The sequence below is a fragment of the Malus domestica genome, chromosome 10 (genome assembly GCF_042453785.1).
Source record: "Malus domestica chromosome 10, GDT2T_hap1".
Classification (NCBI taxonomy): Eukaryota; Viridiplantae; Streptophyta; class Magnoliopsida; order Rosales; family Rosaceae; genus Malus; species Malus domestica.
In genome coordinates, this window is record NC_091670.1 from 39802457 (window position 1) to 39823489 (window position 21033).

The window sequence follows — 21033 nt, forward strand, 5'->3', positions numbered from 1 at the left end:
CTTATACAACGAGAAAAATCAATGCACTCATTCATCGTTATTTGTGTGATTGCTTCAAACGTGATGAATGGGTGCACTTGCTTCGTTGTTGTGCAAATGGCACATGATGCACACCAAGAGAAGCTTCCGTCTGCAGAGAGTCGTATACACATGGAGAACACAGGGCAACATGACTAATGGGTCCCACATGTAAGACCATTTTATGACGTTAAGATCATAGTGATAAGCCGATCTTAGCCGTCAATTTGATAAATATTATCCTGTTTGACTTTGGAAAATAAAAACAAGCAATATGATGAGTGTATATGGCCACGTCATCAACGTGGGTCTACGTGGTTGTTGTTAGGTTGCTGATTAGGAACCCCTTAAGCAAAATTTTCAACCTTAATCAATTAGCATTATCTGAATTTGGTGAGCTGCAAAACTTGGAAGCAATGAATGTAGATCTTCGTTCTCTGAATCGTCGATGGAACCTTTGAGTGGCAGTGCAAACATCATTTTTTTTTCTTTTCTATTTTTATAACAGATGTCGTCTGCAAGATTTGACCAAACGTAAATAATACTTACACGAAAGTTGTAGCCTTATTGCATGATTATGCTTTTCAGCAATTGGGATACAAATATGGAAGACGAATGGGTTTCAACTGTTCAAACAACCCAAGTATAAATGTTAAAAAAGAGAATATTAATGGTTACAAACGATACCAAAAACTGTGATTTTACTTTCACTGAAATCAACCTAAGATGTTTGATGAAATATCTTTTCATTGCGAATGATGTTACAAAGAGGAGGTTAAGTTCGACAAAAAAAAAAACGAGAAGGTTAAGAATTGTGAGATATATAGTAGGTTGAGGTTTTGGGGTTGTGACCTTCTTTAGTTATCGTTTCTTATTTTAACATGAGAAATGTTAATTAAGCGGACTCTCTGCTAACTTATATTTTTGTCACAACGTTTTATAACTTTGGAATGGAATTTGACGTTAAATTGTGAGGTGACAGAGAGTTCACGAAGAGTTTTATTTTAAGAGAATCTACTTAACATTTCTCTTTACGAACTCATTTTGACAAAATTCTAACTCCACCACCTATCATATCTACGCTCTACCAATATTAAATCTCTGTAATGATTACTGATTTAATGGAAATAATAGAAATTAAACTCATGGCTTAATTTTGGAGCAATTCTTGTGTAGATTTTTGGGTGACGGTACTCATTTGATGGAAAATAATGGAAAACTCTTGCTTCAAGCTCAGGGCTTTGCTGATTTAATATATTTAGCTTGTGTCTACATCACTGGACCCTTAATATGATCTTCTAAGGTTTTCTGATAAGTTCTGGTTTGTCCCACTTTGATTTGCACTCTACTCCACGGGGTCCAGACTCCACCCCCATGATATATCAAGATCTTCCTGTCTTGACTCGAAAACCTTGGAAATCTTCAAGTCAGTAATTTGCAGTTTGTATGCATATCTTAATGAGGTACCATCATTTTATCCCCTTATTACTATGGAGAGAAGTTTACCTGTAACATGACGTATACTTTTTTGTCACGAAAAAAATAAGTACAATTGAATAAACACTATTTACAGCTAAGTTTTAATTCTCTTTATTGAGAATAGCTCTGATAGAAGTGTATGACCAAGCCATCCTTCGACCACCTCTAACATCAGCATAAGGCTCTCGTATTTTAATTTCTCTTGAACTTATGTTGATTCTACATAGTGTGAGAGTCGATATCCATACGATGTGAGAGCTGCTCTAGTATATGCGCCTATCTTGAGCCAATCCTAGTATATACAATGGGACTCGTTGCAAAGCGAAGTACAAACTTTGATATGGCTACGAATATATAAGCCCATTCTTACATTAAGACTCAAATCCAGTTTTGCCCTTTCGAAGGTGCAAACTTTCAAAGACAAATTATGGGCCACCATAAACCCAATGTGCAATGTTTCACAAGAAGATGTCAAAATTCTGCTAATGCAAAAAAACTTTCAGAAGAGATTAACCATATTAGTAAACCACATAAAATAGTCCAGGTTCATATTTCATATGATACATCTTGGGTTCGATTCTTAGTGTTGGAGAATCAAATAATGGTGGCCACCACTGATCATTAAAATAATAATAATAATAATAAAATAAAAAAGGATCCACAGAAAATAGCAATAAAATTTACAAAAACGTGACCTTAGAGAAAAGGTTGAACGTACATTCCAATTCAGCAATCCACTGTTAGAGAAAAAGTTGTCCCATAGGTTCAAACAATATTCACATGCAATACGAAAACAACCACCATCTACAAAATGCTACTATCAATCGTGGGTCAATATCTAGATCATTTTCAGCCGTTAATGAGTGTCACCACATTCTTCAACGGCTGAAACTGAAGAACATTCACTAGTCTGTGTGCGACTTATGGTTAACATTTATTCCTCTACATTAACACGTGAAAGATAAACGAGGAGAAAGCAGCGGGCAGAGGGCATTCAAAATTTGCGTTCTATCACCAAAAACACACCAACAAAATAAATTTTACCCTATTTTTTATCCCAACGAATCATCTGCACAATTTCCTCTAGATCCTTCATTCTCTCTCCTTCCTTTTACCACGAAGGGCAGAGACAGAGGCCAATAAAGCCCTCTCTTTTCTTCTCCTCACACAAACAAATTAAAAACACAAGTTTTGTGTACGTACGTTCCCTAACCCTAATTCAACAAACACCAACGATGGGATTCAAGCTCTACCTGATCGCCTTCATGGTGGTATTGGCCATGGTGGCCAGGTCATCAGCCAAGGTCCACGATGCCTCGTGGGGCGTCAGCCACTTCGCGGCTCATGATGATGAGTCCTTGATCGACAGCGCCAACAGCAAAACAGGTGACGTCGGAGAGGAGAACGAGTTGTTGATGGATTCAGACAGCGGTCGTAGGACACTCAAAGGCAACGGCAGGTTTATTGGATATGGTGCCTTAAGGCGCAATGCTGTTCCATGCGGACGCCGCGGCCAGTCCTACTACAACTGCCAAAAAAGGGAGGGAGCTAACCCTTACAAGCGCGGTTGTGAGTACATCACCCGCTGCTCCAGACGCTAAATCTTATCGAGGATCGATTCTATCCAGTTAATTAACATGGCAAATAAAAAGTACGTACGTACAAGGATATATAGCGAAGAGAGAATGAAAGTGGGATCGCTCAGCGATCACCATCAACATTCATGCTTGCACGATTTATATAATTTCCCCGTTTTTGTGTTTTAATATAAAAGAAAAAAGAATAGGATGAATGTGTTTGTTTAATTATGTGTTTTTTTGTATTCACATTTTTGTGTATATGTCTATTATTATGTATTATTAAGGAGGAAATGAAAATCAAGATATATGTACTTGGGTACGTATGAATTAAATAAAATGAGGAATCAGGAGTTTTCTTTTTCTTTTTGTCTTCAGCAGCTTAATAATTTTCTATATGCTTGCTTGTGAATATCATGCATGCAAATTACGACGAATCAGTAAGGCCAATTGCCTTTGATAATTAAGGGTGGTGTTATTCACAAACTCATTTTTACTTCTCTTATATTTTTTTATTAATTTTTGCCATTTGATTTTCTTTAATTCATTCTATCCAACAGCCAAAAATCAAGAATAATGTGTGAGAGATAAATAGAGGTGTGTAGATAACACATCCCATAATTAATTGTTTTGCATCCTTTTCCATACTCCTCTACTTGCATCCAGAAATAACATTTGGTTGCAGTTGTACAAAGAAAATAAATTTAGCACTTTTTTCTCTCTTCCTGCATTTTCTTTTTTCATTTTTTGTCTTTAGATTGAATAAATCGAATGAGAATCAAAGGATATAAGGCAAGGAGATGAGTGTAGATAAAGAAATGAAAGAGGGGAAATCAATTTCCTATAATAGATATATCTCTAGAGAAATGATATAGAGACTCTCAAAGTGTGGCTCTTCATGAACTTTCCGTTACCTCATATTTTTAGCACAATGTTTTAAGATGTTGGCACATAAATTGTGTCAAAAACATAAGGTAGCGGAGAGTACATGAAGAGTCTCACTTTTCAGAGAGTCAAGCATTTCTCGTATCTCTATTACCCCATAGAAAACAATACAGTGGGATTAATTAATGAGACACACATACACCCAAATTCTTATCTTTTCGTTTAGTAAAATTAATTTTGAAGTTGGTAAATTACGCAAAATCACACACATTAATCTCTATATAGTTTTACTTGCAATTTGCTATGCAATAAGCTATCAATTAACAATTTTTTGAGCAATGCTATTCATACCATGTTTTTATACCACCTTAGGTGGCATCTGATGTGGACAGCCACATCATTTGAAAAATTTGCAAAACCCAAGGAAATGAAGAAGAAAGACTCCTCGTATACCACAATAATCATTTAGCTAACTAGTTTTTCTTAATTATTAATTTATTAAATAATGAACTAAATTTAAAAATCTGATTAATTCAAATGATGTGACTGTCCACATCAAATACCACCTAAGGTGGTATGAAAATGTGGTACAAAAACATGGGATGAATAACATTACTCTCCTTAATGATGACACATCACGTGTTTTGCACCTAAAGTGGTATGAAAATGTGGTACAAAAACATGGTATAAATAGCATTACTCTCCTTAATGATGACACATCTCGTGTTTTGTAAATGTGGTCCAAAAAATTGGTCTATCTAGCGTTACTAAAAAATTACTGAAATAGAGTGCATGGTGATGTCTTCATGCTACTAAGATTCGGCTAGGTGGCCTAAGGTTTTGGTGGTGCTTGGCTCGATCCCAATCCCAATCTAACTACTCTTGTAGGAGTAATGCTGGGAATTAAATGTGAGGACTAAATTTGTGAAACTAAAATGCATAAAAGTTGATGACTAGATTATTATTTAAGTGTTAATTAATATGGTTATTTCTTAGTGATGACGAATTATTTAATTTGCAAATTTAATTTACTTAGCATTACTTTTGTAATATAATTTACAAGGAGGAGAAATAAACGGCTAGGTGGCTTAACGTGAGAGATAAACGAGGAGAAAGAAACGGGCAGAGGGCATTCAAAATTTGCGTTCAATCACCAAAAACACACACCAACAAGCTAAATTTAACCCTCTTTTTTTATCCCAACGAATCATCTGCACAATTTCCTCTATATCCTTCATTCTCTCTCCTTCCTTTTACCAGGAAGGGCAGAGACAGAGGCCAATAAAGCCCTCTCTTTTCTTCTCCCCACACAAACAAATTAAAAACACAATTTGTTTGTGTACGTACGTACCCTAACCCTAATACAACAGACACCAACGATGGGATTCAAGCTCAACCTGATCGCCCTCATGGTGGTATTGGCCATGGTAGCTAGGACATCAGCCAAGGTCCACGATGCCTCGTGGGGTTTCAGCCGCTTCGGTGATCACGATGATGAGTCCTTGATCAATAGCGCCAACAGCAAAGTTGGCGACTTCATCGGAGACGAGAATGAGATGATGATGGAGTCAGAGAGCACTCGTAGGACACTCATAGGCAACGGCAGGTTTATTGGTTATTCTGCCCTAAAGCAAAATGCTGTTCCATGCGGACGCCGTGGCCAGTCCTACTACGACTGCCAAAAAAGGGATGGGGCTAACCCTTACAAACGGAGTTGTCAGTACATCACCCGCTGCGCCAGACGCTAAATCTGATCGAGGATCGATTCTATCTTGTTAATTAACATGGCAAAAAAGAGAGAGTACGTACGTACAAGGATATATAACGAAGAGGGAGAATGAAAGTGGGATCACTCATCGATCATCACCATCAACATTAATGCTTGCAAGATTTATACAATTTCCTCATTTTTGTGTTTTGATATAAAAAAATAAGATGAATGTGTTTGTTTAATTGTGTGTTTTGTTCTATTTTCTTTTTGTGCATATGCCTATTATTAAGGAGGAAATGAACGTACGAACGTATGCCTTTTTTGCTTAATCAGGAGTTTTCTTTTTCTCTTCTGGAGCTTAATAATTTGCTACATTCTTGGGAATATCATGCATGCAAATTACGAAGAACCAATTAGACCAATTGCCTTTGATAATTAAGTGTGGTGTTATTCACACAACATTTTTTACTTTCCACATATTACTTGTTAATTTCTGTCTTTTGATCTTCTTCAATTCATTCAATTCGACAACATGAAATTGAGAGGGGTTTATGAGAAATAAAAAAGGGTAATTGATGAAAATGAATTATGCAATTCTTTTTTTTCTCTTCCTACATTTTCCTTTTTCGTTTCTTACCTTTTTTGAATAAATAAAATGAGAAAGAAAAGACAGAAAGAAGAGATGAGTGCAGAAAAAGAAAATAAAAGAGTGGAAATCAATGGAGGTGGATTGTCTGCACTCCCATTTCCATACTCTTCCCATCCCCTCTTATTTTATGTGGTCACAGTTAAGCCACGTCCACATTTTATATTCATATTATTTTTGTTTTATTATTTTTATAAAAAATCAATATAAAATGTTAACGTAACTTAACCGTGACCACACAAACAGGAGAGGATGGGAAGAGTATGAAAATGGGAGAGTAAACATTGCACCTCCGAAATCAATTCCCTACTATAAATATATCTCTATTAATTGATGGAACACACATGCACCAACAAAATTCTTATCTTTTCGTTTAGTAAAATAAAATTTTAAAGTTGGTAAATTAAGCGAAATCACACACAGAATCTGTAGTTTTAATCAGCAATTTGTTGTGCAATAAATTGTCAATTAATGTACTTATTTTTTATTACTGACACATTATATTTACAAATGTGATCTAAAGAATTAGTTTACTAAAAGAATAGTGAGATCGAGAGTGCATGGTGATGTCATGATGCAACTAAGAGTCGGCTAGGTTACGTAACGCTTTAGTAGTGCTTGACTCGACCCCAATCCCAATCTAACCAATTAATCTTGTAGTATATACAATACACGTCAATGTTACAACATATACAAGTGAGAGTTATGTTGTTAATTGCTTTAGAAGCTAATCATATTTAAATTAGATCTAAAGACAGATTAGGTTGAATCTAATATGATGAATTGACCCAATGGATGAAGATGACCCTATCTTTACGTTGAACAACACTCTACTCGTTGACTATCCAATCTATTGATCCAAGCTTGATTCTAGGTCAAATATTGGACTAGATAGACTCGTTTGGACATTTAGTGTACCGGGTCATATTTCTAACACATTAAAAAATTTCTCCCAAGCTTGATTCTAGGTCAAAGTATTGGACAACTCGTTTAGAAATGTTTTTATCATAAGTACTTATGAGACGTTATCTACTATAAGTGCTTTTACCTAAAACTATCAAACTTTTATTGGGAGCTATCCTAGAGAGACATTTGAAAGTGCTTCTCGAAAATGTACTTGAAATTCTTTCTGAAAACATCTAGATTCTAGTTGAAGTCATTTAATATTTTGTCAAACATACGCAAAAAAACGCTTCTAGTTTAGAAAGCACTTTTATCCTTCTCAGAATCATTTCCCGTGTTAAAAACATTGGTGGCATGACATAGTTGATGTTTCACAGACCTTAATACAGTATTAATAAATTAATACACGTATTTTTTACCAAAATTGATCCACAAGTAGGTGATGGATATTGATGGGAGAGAGGAAAGGCCAAATAGGTGTCCAAATGGTGCACATGGAAAGTTTCAAATTCGCAATCAATCCCTCAGCAATCACACTAGCGTAGTGCAAAACAAGCAAGGCAAACAAAAAGCACTAGAAGCCAAGCAGTCTCTTGTTAACCTGCACTACACTTGCCATGTTTTCTGGCTTTCCCGTTTTGATTTTTCATCACTCTTTCTTTCACTCGGTCTCTTTTTCCTCTTCTTTCATCATCACAAGTCCCACATTCCTCCACCTCCTCCTCCACTTTAACTATCTCATGTTCCCCATTACACGCTGTTTTTTTTGGTCTTTTTCTAAGTCAAAAAGTAGACTTGAAAATAATGTTAGATTTCAACTAAAGAGGCTTGGGAACCGCCTCGGTCGGAGGCGGGGAATGTCATTATCATCTCCGTCCTGACAGAGTCACCTCTCCTTTGATAAGAGACTCTGTCGGGAATTCGGGGTCTGATAAGTTTTCTTATTAAATTTCTAACAATTAGAATAAATAAATAAATCATGACACAGAGATAACTTTGTTTATATAATACAACACAGAATGAAACAATTACATAAACAACAAAAACAAAAACAAAATTAAAGTTTTTTAAATTGTAAATCAAATAGAGAAATGTAATTTTTTTATATGAACTTCGAGATCGTTTTGTGCGTAAAAAGAGAATGGATAGGGTAATTCATAAAATATAAGTAGATGAAGGCATGCCTTAAATCCAGGGTATACGGAATAAGATTAGACACAATTTTTCATTTTTTACTTCGACATCCTTTGAATATGGTAGATTATCCAGTCCAATCAAATCTCAGAAACCAAACGTGTCTTTAAAAAATCACTTAATATTACGTTTTCATGGTATTTCTCTTCACTTATAAGTGAGATGTCTTAGGTTCGATTCTCTCCAAAGACGAATTTGAACCACATTGTTGCTAACATATTGTGAGACTTAACCCACTCTCCACCCTTTAGTGTAGATAATATCGTTTGTTTAAAAAAATGTGACCTTAAAAGGAGACTCGGGCGGAGACCGGCTAGCAATCCCATTCCAGCTCAAAACGGCGGGCACCGCGGAATAGCGTGTTGGGGGAAAAATTGCCATGTCCGTCCACTCTGGTTTGCATGATTGCTTTTACACCAATTCAAACCTCCAACAAGAAAACTCAAACGAGTAGAAGATACCAGAATTCAATTGGGACCCCATAAATTGACATCTCGAGCCTCCTAACATAAACTAATCAGCAGCAGATCAGCTGAGATAGGGCAACCATTATACACTTGGGAACTTTTCTGAGGCCGATCACCTCAAAGCCAGATTGTCACTGAAGTCAATATGATGTAACATAGGACAATTCAAATGGGTCCCCTCCTATATTCCCATATTTATAGGTCACTTTCTCACCTATTATGATCCATAATATGATAGATCTACCATGCTTAGACTATGAATTACATTAGTGCTTCCTTCTAAATTTCATTCCTTGAGTCTTATTTTATTTGAAGGATCGCGATTAAATTACATCAACATCTTGTTTTGACCTTTTTATAGAAAGAAAAATAAGAGGAAGATGAGATAGGAGGGAAGGAAATTTGGAGGGGAAATAATCCTGTTCTGCTTTTTACATAGGATTTAGAGGAGAAATAGTATTGATTTTGGTACTAAAGTGCTTTTATAAAAAATTGGTATAAAAAATGGTTAGCTCAAAAAGGTATTTGATAAACACTTAAAAACATATTATTTTCACAGTTTTGGGTGAAAAAAAATTGAAAACGTGAAGCAGCAAAAATGAGTTTATTCTCACAGCACAGCAAAAACAATTTTTTTTAAAAACACGCAATATCAAACCAGCCCATAATCCTATTCTACTTATACCATTGTTTGTAACAACGTAAGAAATATTTTCACACACACATTTTTCGTTATGTACACAAATATTTATTTATGTTTCCTAATGTTTTTTTAATTTCTTCAATATGAAAAGCTAAAACTCAACAATAATGTGTAAGAAAGGTACATACTTTGCTAGATATTAAATCATTGCAGCACAAGACAATTTTCTTTAAAGAAACAAAAAAAAAGCTCATCTGCATCTCAACCCCCCACTCTGGTTTGACTCTTCAGGCATTTGGGGGCCTACTAACCAGACAACCTTATGCATCAACTTACACCCTAGGTTCATAATTCTGACATCATTCAAGCCAAATATTACGAGGTCAAATCTTCTATATCCAAAATCTAAAATAGGTATGGTTTTTCTGTGATCGAAATAAGTGTTTTTCGCATTAAATTTAAGAGAGTTTTAACGAAACACTTATAATACTATTTACTTTTAACGAAAAATACATTTTTACTCTAAAAAGCTACTCTTGATATTTTTTATCATTTTGATTAAAACTCAAAGTTTTCAAACTCTTTTCAATAATTTTTCTTTAAATTTATGATAATAAAATTAAGAAGAGTTAAAATAATAAATACATTTCAATCCCTTATTAAGACCATACAAAAATCGCACCCATTTGTGCAAAAAATTCGGTCTCAACTATCACATGAATTTCGATTTCTAAAAGTAACTATTTGGTATCATATCTTATGATCATTATCTCATTCGTTGATGACAAATCTTTTTAAGCGAGCAATTTTCAATAAATATGATACAAGTAGCATTATTTTCTCACCAATCATGAAACATAAAATCATATCAACCCTAGGTGAAAAAAAAAATGAATGATTAATCTCATTTTATTTTATTTTATTGCGAAAAGACCCATGTAATAAATACAAACACTATCCACACAGAATCCAGTCTGCCTTAGTTTGCTTGCCGTCTTTGCCTCACTGAAAATTACAGCACAAGAGTCAAGATTCCTTGCCCATTCTTCTACTCTTTCTTTGACAGCTATCCATGCTCTTTTTCCCCTTTCACTCAATCAATCCTCCTAAAGAAATGCTAAAGTGACTTGAAATCTTAAATTCTCTGACGCTTCATAATTTAACGTTAATTTTTGTATTAATATTATAATATATTACATAAAAATATAAAGTAACAGAGTGCACAAAATATCTTTCGCTTGAGATGAGAGATTTTTTTAGTGTGATCATCACACGAGATAGTACATTACGTGTCACTATATAAATGATGAAATATGTGTGTTAAAAAATTAATAACTTAAAAAATAAAAAATTTCATTATTTACATAAAAATACATGGTATATCATCCATATTTCCGTTACAACTAAAAATTTCTCAGTTTGAGAGTCCCTTTTCTCATTCCCTATTCATCTCCACTACTCACACGGTCACAATTAATGTCAAAAAGTTTTGGAAGTAAAATTAGATATTGCTATTTACTTCCTCCATTTATTGAAAAAAAAAATAGAGTTGGCAGAGACCATATCAGAATTCAGAACAGTAATTGACCCCCTCATGCAGTGTATGGTGATTCATAATTACATTAAAATGAATTCACTCCCCCAAATTTGGCTTATTAACTCCCAATTCAAATTATAGATTTCTTTTCCTTCTCTTAAATAGTTAAGTCAGTTAGTTAAGACATAATATCCGCTTCTATCGTTGCAGTTTCGAATTCTCTTATCTTATACATTTAAGAATGCAAAATTTCAATGTAACGGTGTTTAAAAACAATTCACGCAATTAAAAAGTTAAAACACATACGGGGCACTTGATATGTTCGTTACACTGCCACCTTCGCGTCTCTCTTTCATGTAAGTCTCTATTGAATATTATAGTATTTTAGGACATATATCAGTTAAAATAATATATATAGTTTTTATTTTTCACCCAATTGGCCTTTCCATATAAAATTAGTAACACAAAACTAAAAATTGAAATTTTATTCAATTTTCCACCTGTCCCTCCATTTTCTCATCAACCAAACAAGCATAAGAAATAAGTTAAAAATGAAAAAAAAAAAAAAAAAAAAAAAGGGAGAGATATACATGAAATTTTACAATTTGCTACAATTTGCTTAAAGGCTCTCTCATTTCTCTGCAAATATTCCATTACAATTTACCCTTCCCTCATCATCATAATAATCAATGTCAACATTAATAACACATTAAAATTACACAAAACTAAAAATTAAAAAAAAAATCGAAATTTCATTTTTAATTCAAGAAGAAGATGAACCTGAAGCAGCTCTCGGCGACGTCGTCGGGAACAGAGGCAGCAGCCGGGGCTCCGATTCCCGCGGCGTCGTGTTCGGGGACGGGTGCAAGTAAAAACTCTTTTCTTTAATCGCCTTCTCTTCCGCCTCCCTGTTCAAATTCGAACACCCATTTGGATTCGGGCCGTAATTCGCCGTCCCGGACCGGCCAAACGGGTCGGATATCAGCGGCGTGACCGGGCTGAGAACCAAAGCAGGAAAATCGAGAATGCTCGGAGATAAAATCTCGGGATTTCGCGGCGAGAATCCGGAAGCTGCGGAGCTGAAGACGGGGATTAGAGGGTTAATCCGGAGGTTCTTGAGGGAGTTCCGGCGCTCGTAGAGCTTGAACCCGGATCCGGATTGTTGTTTTGTGTGCGTGGATTTGATGGGCGGGATGTGGGTTTTCGGGTGCGGGTCGGATGCGGGTTTCGAAGAGGCTTGCTTAGCGGTTTCGGTGGAGCCGGTGAGCATTTGAACGACCTGTTTGAAGGAGGAGGTGTCAGCTTGGACGAAGGTGGTCGGGTACGGGTTGGTGGGTTCGGATCTGGTGTAGGGTTTAGGGGGCTGGGGAGTTGGGGTTGTTGGGGGAGCTCCGCCGTTGAGGTGGTGGTTGCTGTTGGAGCTGTTTGTGCTGCTGTTGGAGCTGTAGCTGTTTGGGGAGGTAAGCAAAGAAGGAGTTGGGTTATCCGGTTGGTGGTACCTGGGTGAGGATTCCATTGATGGGTCTCTGATTTATTTTCTGTTTGGTTGCTGAGAAAGTGCGAGAAAGTGAGAAAATTGAGAGGGGGCGAGAGGGAGGGAGGAAGAGAGCGAGTAAGTTTTTTATGACATGAGACCTTCTTTTTGTTTGGTAAGAAATGCTTTGGTGAGTAGACTTCGGGTTCTACTGTTGTTGTGGGAGTCTCCTCACGCGCTTGGGAGGAGCGTGGTGCGTACATGTTCTATATCATGTTTACACAACGGAGGAGAGAGTTTTAATTTCTTAATTTATTTCACTAATTCTACTAATTAAAGCAATAAATTGAGTTAATTATAAAAATTAAAAGTAATAAACCAAATGACACATAATTATTATGAGCACTTCAAAAGAATCATTTTGTTCAGTTTTTTTTCTAAATCATATAATAAATGTGTCTACAACACTCATCACGTGATTGACGAATTAACAATTATCTTGAGCCCTGACACTTGATTGCAAACAAAGTTTTTGACCTTTGGAGTGAGCATTTACCTTGAGGGTACTATCCTTGGATCTACTTTGCAAATTGATCTTATGGTACGAATCATCCATCTCATAAGTTCGTTTTCAGGATTATAAAATTACAACATATAAGCTATTAAAGGTAATGCTGTTAAATAACAATGAGTGTATTGTTATAGTTTGCTGCAAGAGTTGGTTATACCTTGCTTAATCATTAAGATAGGTGGTTACTCTTATATGTAAATGTTGGTATACATATAAATATCATATGTGTAATCTTATTCAATCATGAAATACACAATCTTATTTTACTTTCTGTCTCTACATATTTCTCTTACTAAATCTCTCTCTAGATTCTAACATAAGCTCAAATACGATACTCTATTTTTCCCACTCACAACGCTAGAATAAGGGAGAAAATAATAAGATCACCAATAAAAATCATTAGTATTATGTTTATGTGCAACAACGTTGGCTTCGTGATGAACATGCTTAAGATGACATGTTTTTTTGACTTGCAACTAAGATAACGTCGAAATGGAATATGCGAGACTACAAGGTAGGGGAGCGCGTGGGCGTGAGCAAAAGGGAAGAAGACCAGCTGGTAAAATAGCATTGGTGGTGTTTGGAATTTTGGAAGACATGGGTGGAGAGGTGGGGCTTGTGAATCATTTCATAAAGGAAAAAGAAAAAGAAAAAAAGAAACAAAAAACGTCAAAAGAGCTTCAAGTTGTCATTGACTTTGAGAGAGAGTGGATTAAAGTCTTAACTACGCTACTTGACATTAAACAAATTATTTAACTAGTCAAATACCATGACCATGCATAGTTAGTGCACTTAATCTGCAGATTCCCCCACAGCACAAAACCAACTCATTTGTTATAAACAAGGATTAAACTCTTTAACTAAAATATCTTTAGATTTAGATGCAAACCAACTCCTATAGAATACAATTAGTTAGAAGCATTTATTTTGGAGAAGTTTAACGAAGAGTTTTCAGTACTGTTCATTTTAACGAAAAACTACATTTTTACATTAAAAAGTCAATCATGGTAATATTCATTTTACTATTTATTTTGTCATTATCGTTAAAACTCAAAGTTTTCAAGCTCTTTTCATTAGTTTTCCTTTTATTTTGCACCAGAAAATGGAGATACATGTTCGACTTTGAGAAAGCTTGAGTATTTTAGTCTTAAGTAATTATAGGAAAACTAAATTTTTAAATCACCAATAAGAAATAAACACGTTAATTAATACTTAGTTAATAATCTAATCATCTATAATTACATTATTTGGTTTAAAAAAATTTAATCTCTCTAACATTACCTTTTTCGTCTCACCACCTAAAAAACATAGCACTTTTTTTGGTAAAATAAGAGAGTGAGACCTAGTTTGGGAGTGAGGTGCTTAAAAAAAAAGCACCCATGAAAAAAAGCTGTGGGGGTTTTAGGTGTTTGGTAAACTGAAAAAAAGGGCTTATTTTGGAAGCTGCTGTGAGAATAAGCTGAAATCAAAGGAAAAAGCTGAAGCTGCTATTTGCAGCTTTGGAAAACTGGCTTTTTTTTCAAAGCACATGGAGCTACAGTGCTTCTTTAATGAAAAGACCCACTATTAGACTGCTTTTTTTTCCAAAAGCACTTTTACAAAAAAGTTTACCAAACACTCTGCTGATTTATTTCACAGCCGCTTATTCTCACAACAGCTTTTTTTTAAAGCACAGCAATACCAAACCAGCCATGAATCACCCAAAAAACTAGCTCAAAGAATTATTGCAAATAATTCAACGTAAATACAACTTTTATTGAATAAGTCAACTATTTATGAGAGTTAACCGACCAACTAAGTATTTTTCTGGTTCGACTCCTCCTTTCCCAATATCGCTTTATAAAAAAAAAAGGTCGAACCGCTCAACCTTGTAAAATTACTAGTTTACCCACAACATTTACATGAAGCCAAGTTTAAACCTTTGAGGTTCACGACCAGTGGATAATGTCAACATCTGCAGAATTTGCTGCATAATGTGTTTGTCATATGCCAATTATTAAGTACAAGCATGATGGTACATATGACAGTACCTCGACCACCCCTTCATTTTCTTGCACGTAATTTTCGGGTTTTCCCCCCTTAAATCTCTTCTCTTTTTTTCTTTTTTTATTGGTTTCACAAGATTTTTGATGATATTCTTCTCGCGATTTGGTTAAACTCTTGAAAATTCAATTATGCTTCAGTGTATAGAATGGATCGAATGAAGCCTTGGATGTACGAATCCAACAATTAAAGATCACATGGTTATAAATATTAATCACGAACAAGACTCGACTTCCTTACAAGATGGTTTGGTGATTCGAGACACAATTACGCAAATTAAACTTGCACTAGTGTCCTCGCTTGTATTTTCGAGCAATGCGCATCAATCACAACTATGGTTGTGGGTTGGTTTACGATGTCAAACTATACTTTGACATAATCAAGATTCACTTGTGTCTAGTTGAAAAGAGAAACTTCGATAGAATTGTTTCTCAACACTAGGTAGATCAAGTTAGAACAAAATATAAGGGGTCACATGCTTTTATGAAATGGATATACAGACAACGTGGTCGGACATCCTATCAAAACTTTTTCTCGTAATTCTCGCCCAAGTGAGGTCAATTTGACACTTGTACATGTCCAATGTTGTCAATGCAAGACAGCAAACAAAGCCCTAGTATTAGGCATATTATAAAGTGATCAATAGACAGAAAGAACCTACTTCTAATCTAATTGAAGTTAGAAACTAATCAAGATTTGGAATCCGAATTTCGAAACTCCTATAATTCAGGCGGATGAGAATTTTCAAAATTTGTAAAAATGTATGTAGCCTTTGCCTTTACTACAAAGTCAGACAGAGTGTTGGCCAAATTGAAGTTGGCACTTAAATGCCGGATCCTAAAGTGAAAAGGAGAGGTGAATCCAATTCTCATTTATATTATGAACTAAAACCGAACCTACCTGTACTATAAAAGTGTAAAAGATAGAAACAAGGCACGGAGTAAGATTTTTTCCCCTTCAAATTTTCTTTGAGAAATTTTATTTGAACTCACGTAATCTTTCTCTACACCCAACTTAAATTGCGAATGGAAACTGTCTTTTTACCCTATCGCATAATTACTATCAAGTACAAAATGAAAATTAACACTAAAACTAAAATTTATCAATAAACCCACACTTAATAATCAAATCCTATTATCACGCAATATTTAACTTACGTTCATTTTCGCTCAAACCTAAGAGGCTCTCATAGAGAAAAATAAACTATTTTTTAACAATAGATGATGATTTTGAAGTTTTAAATCCTCTAAGTATGAATCGATTTATGCAAGTTTTTTTTTCCGTAAATTTGATACATCAATAATTGCCAAGTAACATTCTACTTTTCTCCAAAACTTCAAATAGAGAAAATGACATATGCTAAAATAGTCTTCAACAAAACAAAAATTATTCCGTTAGAATGCCCGATGATATTATGGTCCACCTATTTGGGCTTCTCCCCTTATATTTACAATGTACCTACATATCTGTCGAATAATGAATGCCTGATGATATTATGCTTCTACAGATTCAGGGAAGAATGCCTATAACGAGTCACCTTTATACTCTTCGAAACCCTAGACAAGTCAGCCATATTACCAGGTTTTCCATCTGCACTTGCAAGGTTCAGGTTGTGTCAGCCATTGCCAACACACCTCGCCAATCTACAGGTAGAACTCAACAAACTTAAACCAAAGCAGGCTTTGCATCTGTGCAGTTACAACATATTCGATACCATGACAACACCATACAAAGCAGACCTGGCTTATAAGTCCTGAATCATCATGAGTTTATACCAACACAAGGCTATTAATTAGCTCTCTTTTTTTTTTTTTAAGAAAAAGTTTTGTTTTTATTTTAATGAAATTGTTCATTCTTGATATGGAATTTCATGTAGTTTCTGGTTGTGTTATTTTAATTAATTGGACGGATAAATCTTGGCCAGCAATTACATATTGTTAGCCCCGTAAGTTTAAAAGTTTAATGAATTTACGTGATTTTTTTATTTTTTTGAATGGGTGTAAAGATAAATTTACATATTGAATTGAGTTTGTGAGGATAATTTGGGTAGTAAATTTGGGTTTAAAGAGATATTGATGGTTTCATTAAAAATAATATAGGTGTAGAGAGTAAGTTGAGTGTAAAAAATATTACATGGGTGCAAATAAAATTTCCCATTTTTTTTCTCTCATATTTGAACAATCACAAATGCTCTTTATTGGTCTCTCAATAGGCAAGCAAAACAGAACCACACTTAATCTAGCACTAGCAATGAGGAAAAAGAGGTTTTTTGCTTAATAGTCGCCTTTCTCTTGTCCAGATTAGAAGTTGGAAATAAAGATTAAGCCACATTAGCATTTTGTGTACTAAGAGGAAAGGGATAGAGGAAGGGAGGGAAGAGAAAGGAAATTTGAAGGGGAAAGAATCGTAATTCACAAGCACCCTTATCTTGTTCTCAAGTGCAAGCTTGTCATGCATGGCACGATTTTTTTTTAGGCCCCGTTATGTGGTGTGAAAGAGTTTTTAGAGGAAGGAAAACTTACCATGAGATTCACGATTGCAATTGTCAATGTAAATTTACGTTGTCTCTTATTTTGACGAAAATGCACCTACAAAACAATCAACACATTTGATCAAAGATCTAAGTCTCACATGCTCAAGAGGGGGTTAGCCCAATGGATTTCCAATGCTTAAGTTAGTTTCTCTAAAAAGAGTAAGTGTTAGGGCTTTTTAGGGTAGTAAAAGTTTACTGAAATTTGATAGAGATTGATGTATTTATAGGGGAGTGGTCGGCCTTGGTGTTAGGGTTTTATCTACACATGGCAGCATCCTATTGGCCAAGGTTTATGGAGAGAGTATTCTCAAAATATTAAATATTAAATAACATTTTGAGATAATGGTGTAAATACCCCAAATTGATTTAAATAGGGATTGCATGGACCTTCAGGGGTGTTGAGCTGCACGTGAGTGAGAGTATATGAGGAGTCTGCCCATTTAATGAGGGCAATCTTATCTTTCTTGAGCAAAAGTTCACATCTCACCTCTAAAATTTTTGAGATCATTTTGGGCTCCACAATAGTATCTCCAATTAATCTCACACTTATTGATTTGAGATGTTGCATGAATAACATCGTTGGTTAATCGCACACTCATTGACTTAGGTATAAAAGTGATGGCATCCCAAGTGCCACGAAAATTTTCCCTTTTTAAAGGAGAAAAACTTACAAAAAAACGTACATAAAATGGATTTGTCCACGTGACAATGTCTTAAACTTAACACACGTTGTCACGTATTTTAACTTTATCACATAAAATCGTAGTAATTGAGAAACTACTACCACTTTTACATCCTCGTTTCATGTAAGTCTCTCTTTTTAAGAGCGAACATGGATGAAGATTTCGATCCTTGTCCTGAATAGGCCTATTAGACATGTCCATTTATGAGTGAAAATTGTAGATGCAATCGTTGTGCGCGTTTAGGAAATGAATTAGTTGTGAAGACGGCATTTGTTTTTTGAAATCACAACATTTCTGCATATAGCACAACGTGGGGGAGCTTGATTTGAATGTCATTACACTAAAGCCACATATTTCATTGGGACAGAAGCTGAAAATCCAGGGCGTAATGCACATGCATGGAAAGGGCACTCTTTAAACTTGCTTTCCTTGCTCAATTTACATGAACTGGTGTTTGGGCCAAGTTTTGCAGGTTTGGTGGTTCGGGTGCATAGGTGACTTCGACTTAGGCACATAACGGATGGCCCTTGATGTGTTGGGTTTTGGGCTTCATATAATTTGTTTGAGAAGCTTTGGTGTACCAAGGGCTTAACAGTTTCTGGTTTTTTAATTTAACCTCTTGCGCACGAGAGACTTGCATGTTGCTTCCGCACCGGTAGAAGCTCGTGTTCAAGAATGTCTGCGGATCGGGTTGAATAGGATAACTCTAATGTTTAGTGGATCTTAAATCTGTATCCAAATTTGGGGAGATTTTGAACCTAAGCTCACCAAACACGTAGTAAGCATTTGAGTACCGTAAAACTTATTAGCAATATGGGGAGCAGTCCACTTACTTATAAACACATGCACGGTCCCTTCTCTCATCAATGTAGGATTCATTCTCAACATACCCTTTCATGTGTGGTGAATTTCAAGCCTAATATGCGGAGAACGGAACTCAGGTGATGTGGAGCACTTGTGGTCGTTGGACTTTACATATAGGACAACCTACTCTGATATAATAAAGAAGGTTGAGGTTCCATTATAAAACCACTTGGCAAAGGGGGAGTAGCCCAACTACTTATTAGACATATGCAAAGTAATGTATAATTCATTCTCAACATATATCACAACTCGCACAATTGTGCTAGCAGCATTGAAAAATATCAACAAAATTTGTTGATTATGTCCCCTGATGCTTCTATTAATATTATTATTGTTTATCTGTAAGTAAAAGATTATAGATTCAATTTCGACTTTCATAAATTGATCCCAAAATTATTATTGGCTCATTGAGTGATTTAGCATTAACCCCACACCCCAATATATATAAAATAATGGTTCAATCAAAACAAAATAATTTTTTTGGGTATCACCAACCACTCTTAAAGTCTATAAGTCAAAACTATTTGAGAGAAATATCAGTGTGAAATAGAATATGAGCAAGAGCAACGCAGTCACGAAATTAGGTTAGGATCCAAAGGACAAGCTTGGAATAATCAAGATCTGTAGCGTTGGATTGCGGGGCAAACAATTCAGAAACTTAGCAGAATTTTTAGAATCAATAGCTCTGTCTGTGTGAATCTATAAACCATTCATTACACTTTAAACAAACGCATTGACTTCAGTAAACTATATATCGGACATGTCGGTTGATAATATCCAAACAAAAAATGCAGATGGGTGTAGTAGGATTTAGGGCATTTACAATGACTCAGAAGAAAATTGAGGTTCTACCACATATCTCTACTAATTAATGAAACTTTCTTTATCAATCAAAAGATAGTAAAAAGACAATTTAGTCTTCTATCACACAAAAAAATGATGGGCAATAATGTAATTTCACATGTCTAAATTTTACTGTTTTTTATTGAAGTATCATCTACATGTGATATTAAAATACCTCTAATATTAAAAATAAAATTTTAAAAAACCAAAAAGCCATAAACAAAAAAAAAACCTCCCACTCCCCCCCCCCCACCTTCGATCTCCCTCTCTCCTCTCATTTTCTAAAAAACGTGTTCATATAGACAAAGTGTGTAGACAAATGCTAGTTGCTTATTAAAAGAACAATCGTTTACATATTCTCGCATATTTCTGTATGTGATGTACTCAAGACAAATACATGAACTGCATATATCGTGTGATATGAAGCATATGTGCTTGTTTTCACAAGTGAGCCAACTATGTTCTAATATTATAAAGAAAGTTAAAGTTCTACTAACTAATTGGTAATATAAAAAGCAGCCCTACTTCTTTACAACAACATGAGAAATGCTAAGGAAACTCCCGTTCTCTCGTTATCTCATATTTTTTACACAATGTTTTATAATGTTAATACATAAATTGTGCAAAAACATGACCCACTTTTGAGAGAGTTTCCTTAGCATTTATAATCATATAAGGTTTTTAGCTTCCCATTGTAGGGCAACATTTCCTATCTTCACAAATTGAACATTTACGACAACTTTTACAATGTATCCATCGTGCCACAACAAAGCCAGAACAGAGTTAACCACAACTAAAAGTATGAAAGAACTTTCACAATATACAAGATCGTCATCCATATGAATCGAATTGTTTGTTTAAATTAAGAAAGGAAGCAAGTTTGAAAATGCCACATTGGACTCAACTAAAACTATTGGGTTATGACCTATAAAGTCAGTGCATGATGCCCAAAAACTCGAGAA

The 21033-nt window shown here is 35.1% G+C and overlaps 3 protein-coding genes across 5 annotated transcripts; 2 read left to right on the plus strand and 1 right to left on the minus strand.

Annotated features, from left to right (window-relative positions):
- Window positions 1-2564: 2564 nt before the first annotated feature.
- Window positions 2565-3438, plus strand: LOC103412434 (protein RALF-like 19). The gene has a single exon (XM_008350996.4). It carries the CDS (start codon window positions 2733-2735, stop codon window positions 3096-3098), a length of 366 nt encoding a protein of 121 aa, XP_008349218.1. The 5' UTR covers window positions 2565-2732; the 3' UTR covers window positions 3099-3438.
- A 1900-nt stretch (window positions 3439-5338) lies between these two features.
- LOC103412475 (protein RALF-like 4) lies at window positions 5339-5707 on the plus strand. Its single transcript, XM_008351027.4, has one exon. The coding sequence runs from the start codon at window positions 5339-5341 to the stop codon at window positions 5705-5707; it is 369 nt and encodes a 122-aa protein (XP_008349249.1).
- Window positions 5708-10312: 4605 nt separating this feature from the next.
- Window positions 10313-12706, minus strand: LOC103412435 (VQ motif-containing protein 4-like). 3 transcript variants are annotated; one of them, XM_017326042.3, is made up of 2 exons: window positions 11841-12706; window positions 10313-10528 (listed from the first exon to the last, which is right to left on the minus strand). In XM_017326042.3, the coding sequence occupies exons 1-2, from the start codon at window positions 12574-12576 to the stop codon at window positions 10503-10505; spliced, it is 762 nt and encodes a 253-aa protein (XP_017181531.1). In that variant the 5' UTR covers window positions 12577-12706; the 3' UTR covers window positions 10313-10502. The 3 variants fall into 3 exon arrangements, with proteins under 3 accessions (XP_017181531.1, XP_017181532.1, XP_008349219.2); XM_017326043.3 differs by having other exon boundaries at window positions 10313-10629; XM_008350997.4 differs by having other exon boundaries at window positions 10313-10673.
- Window positions 12707-21033: the final 8327 nt, after the last annotated feature.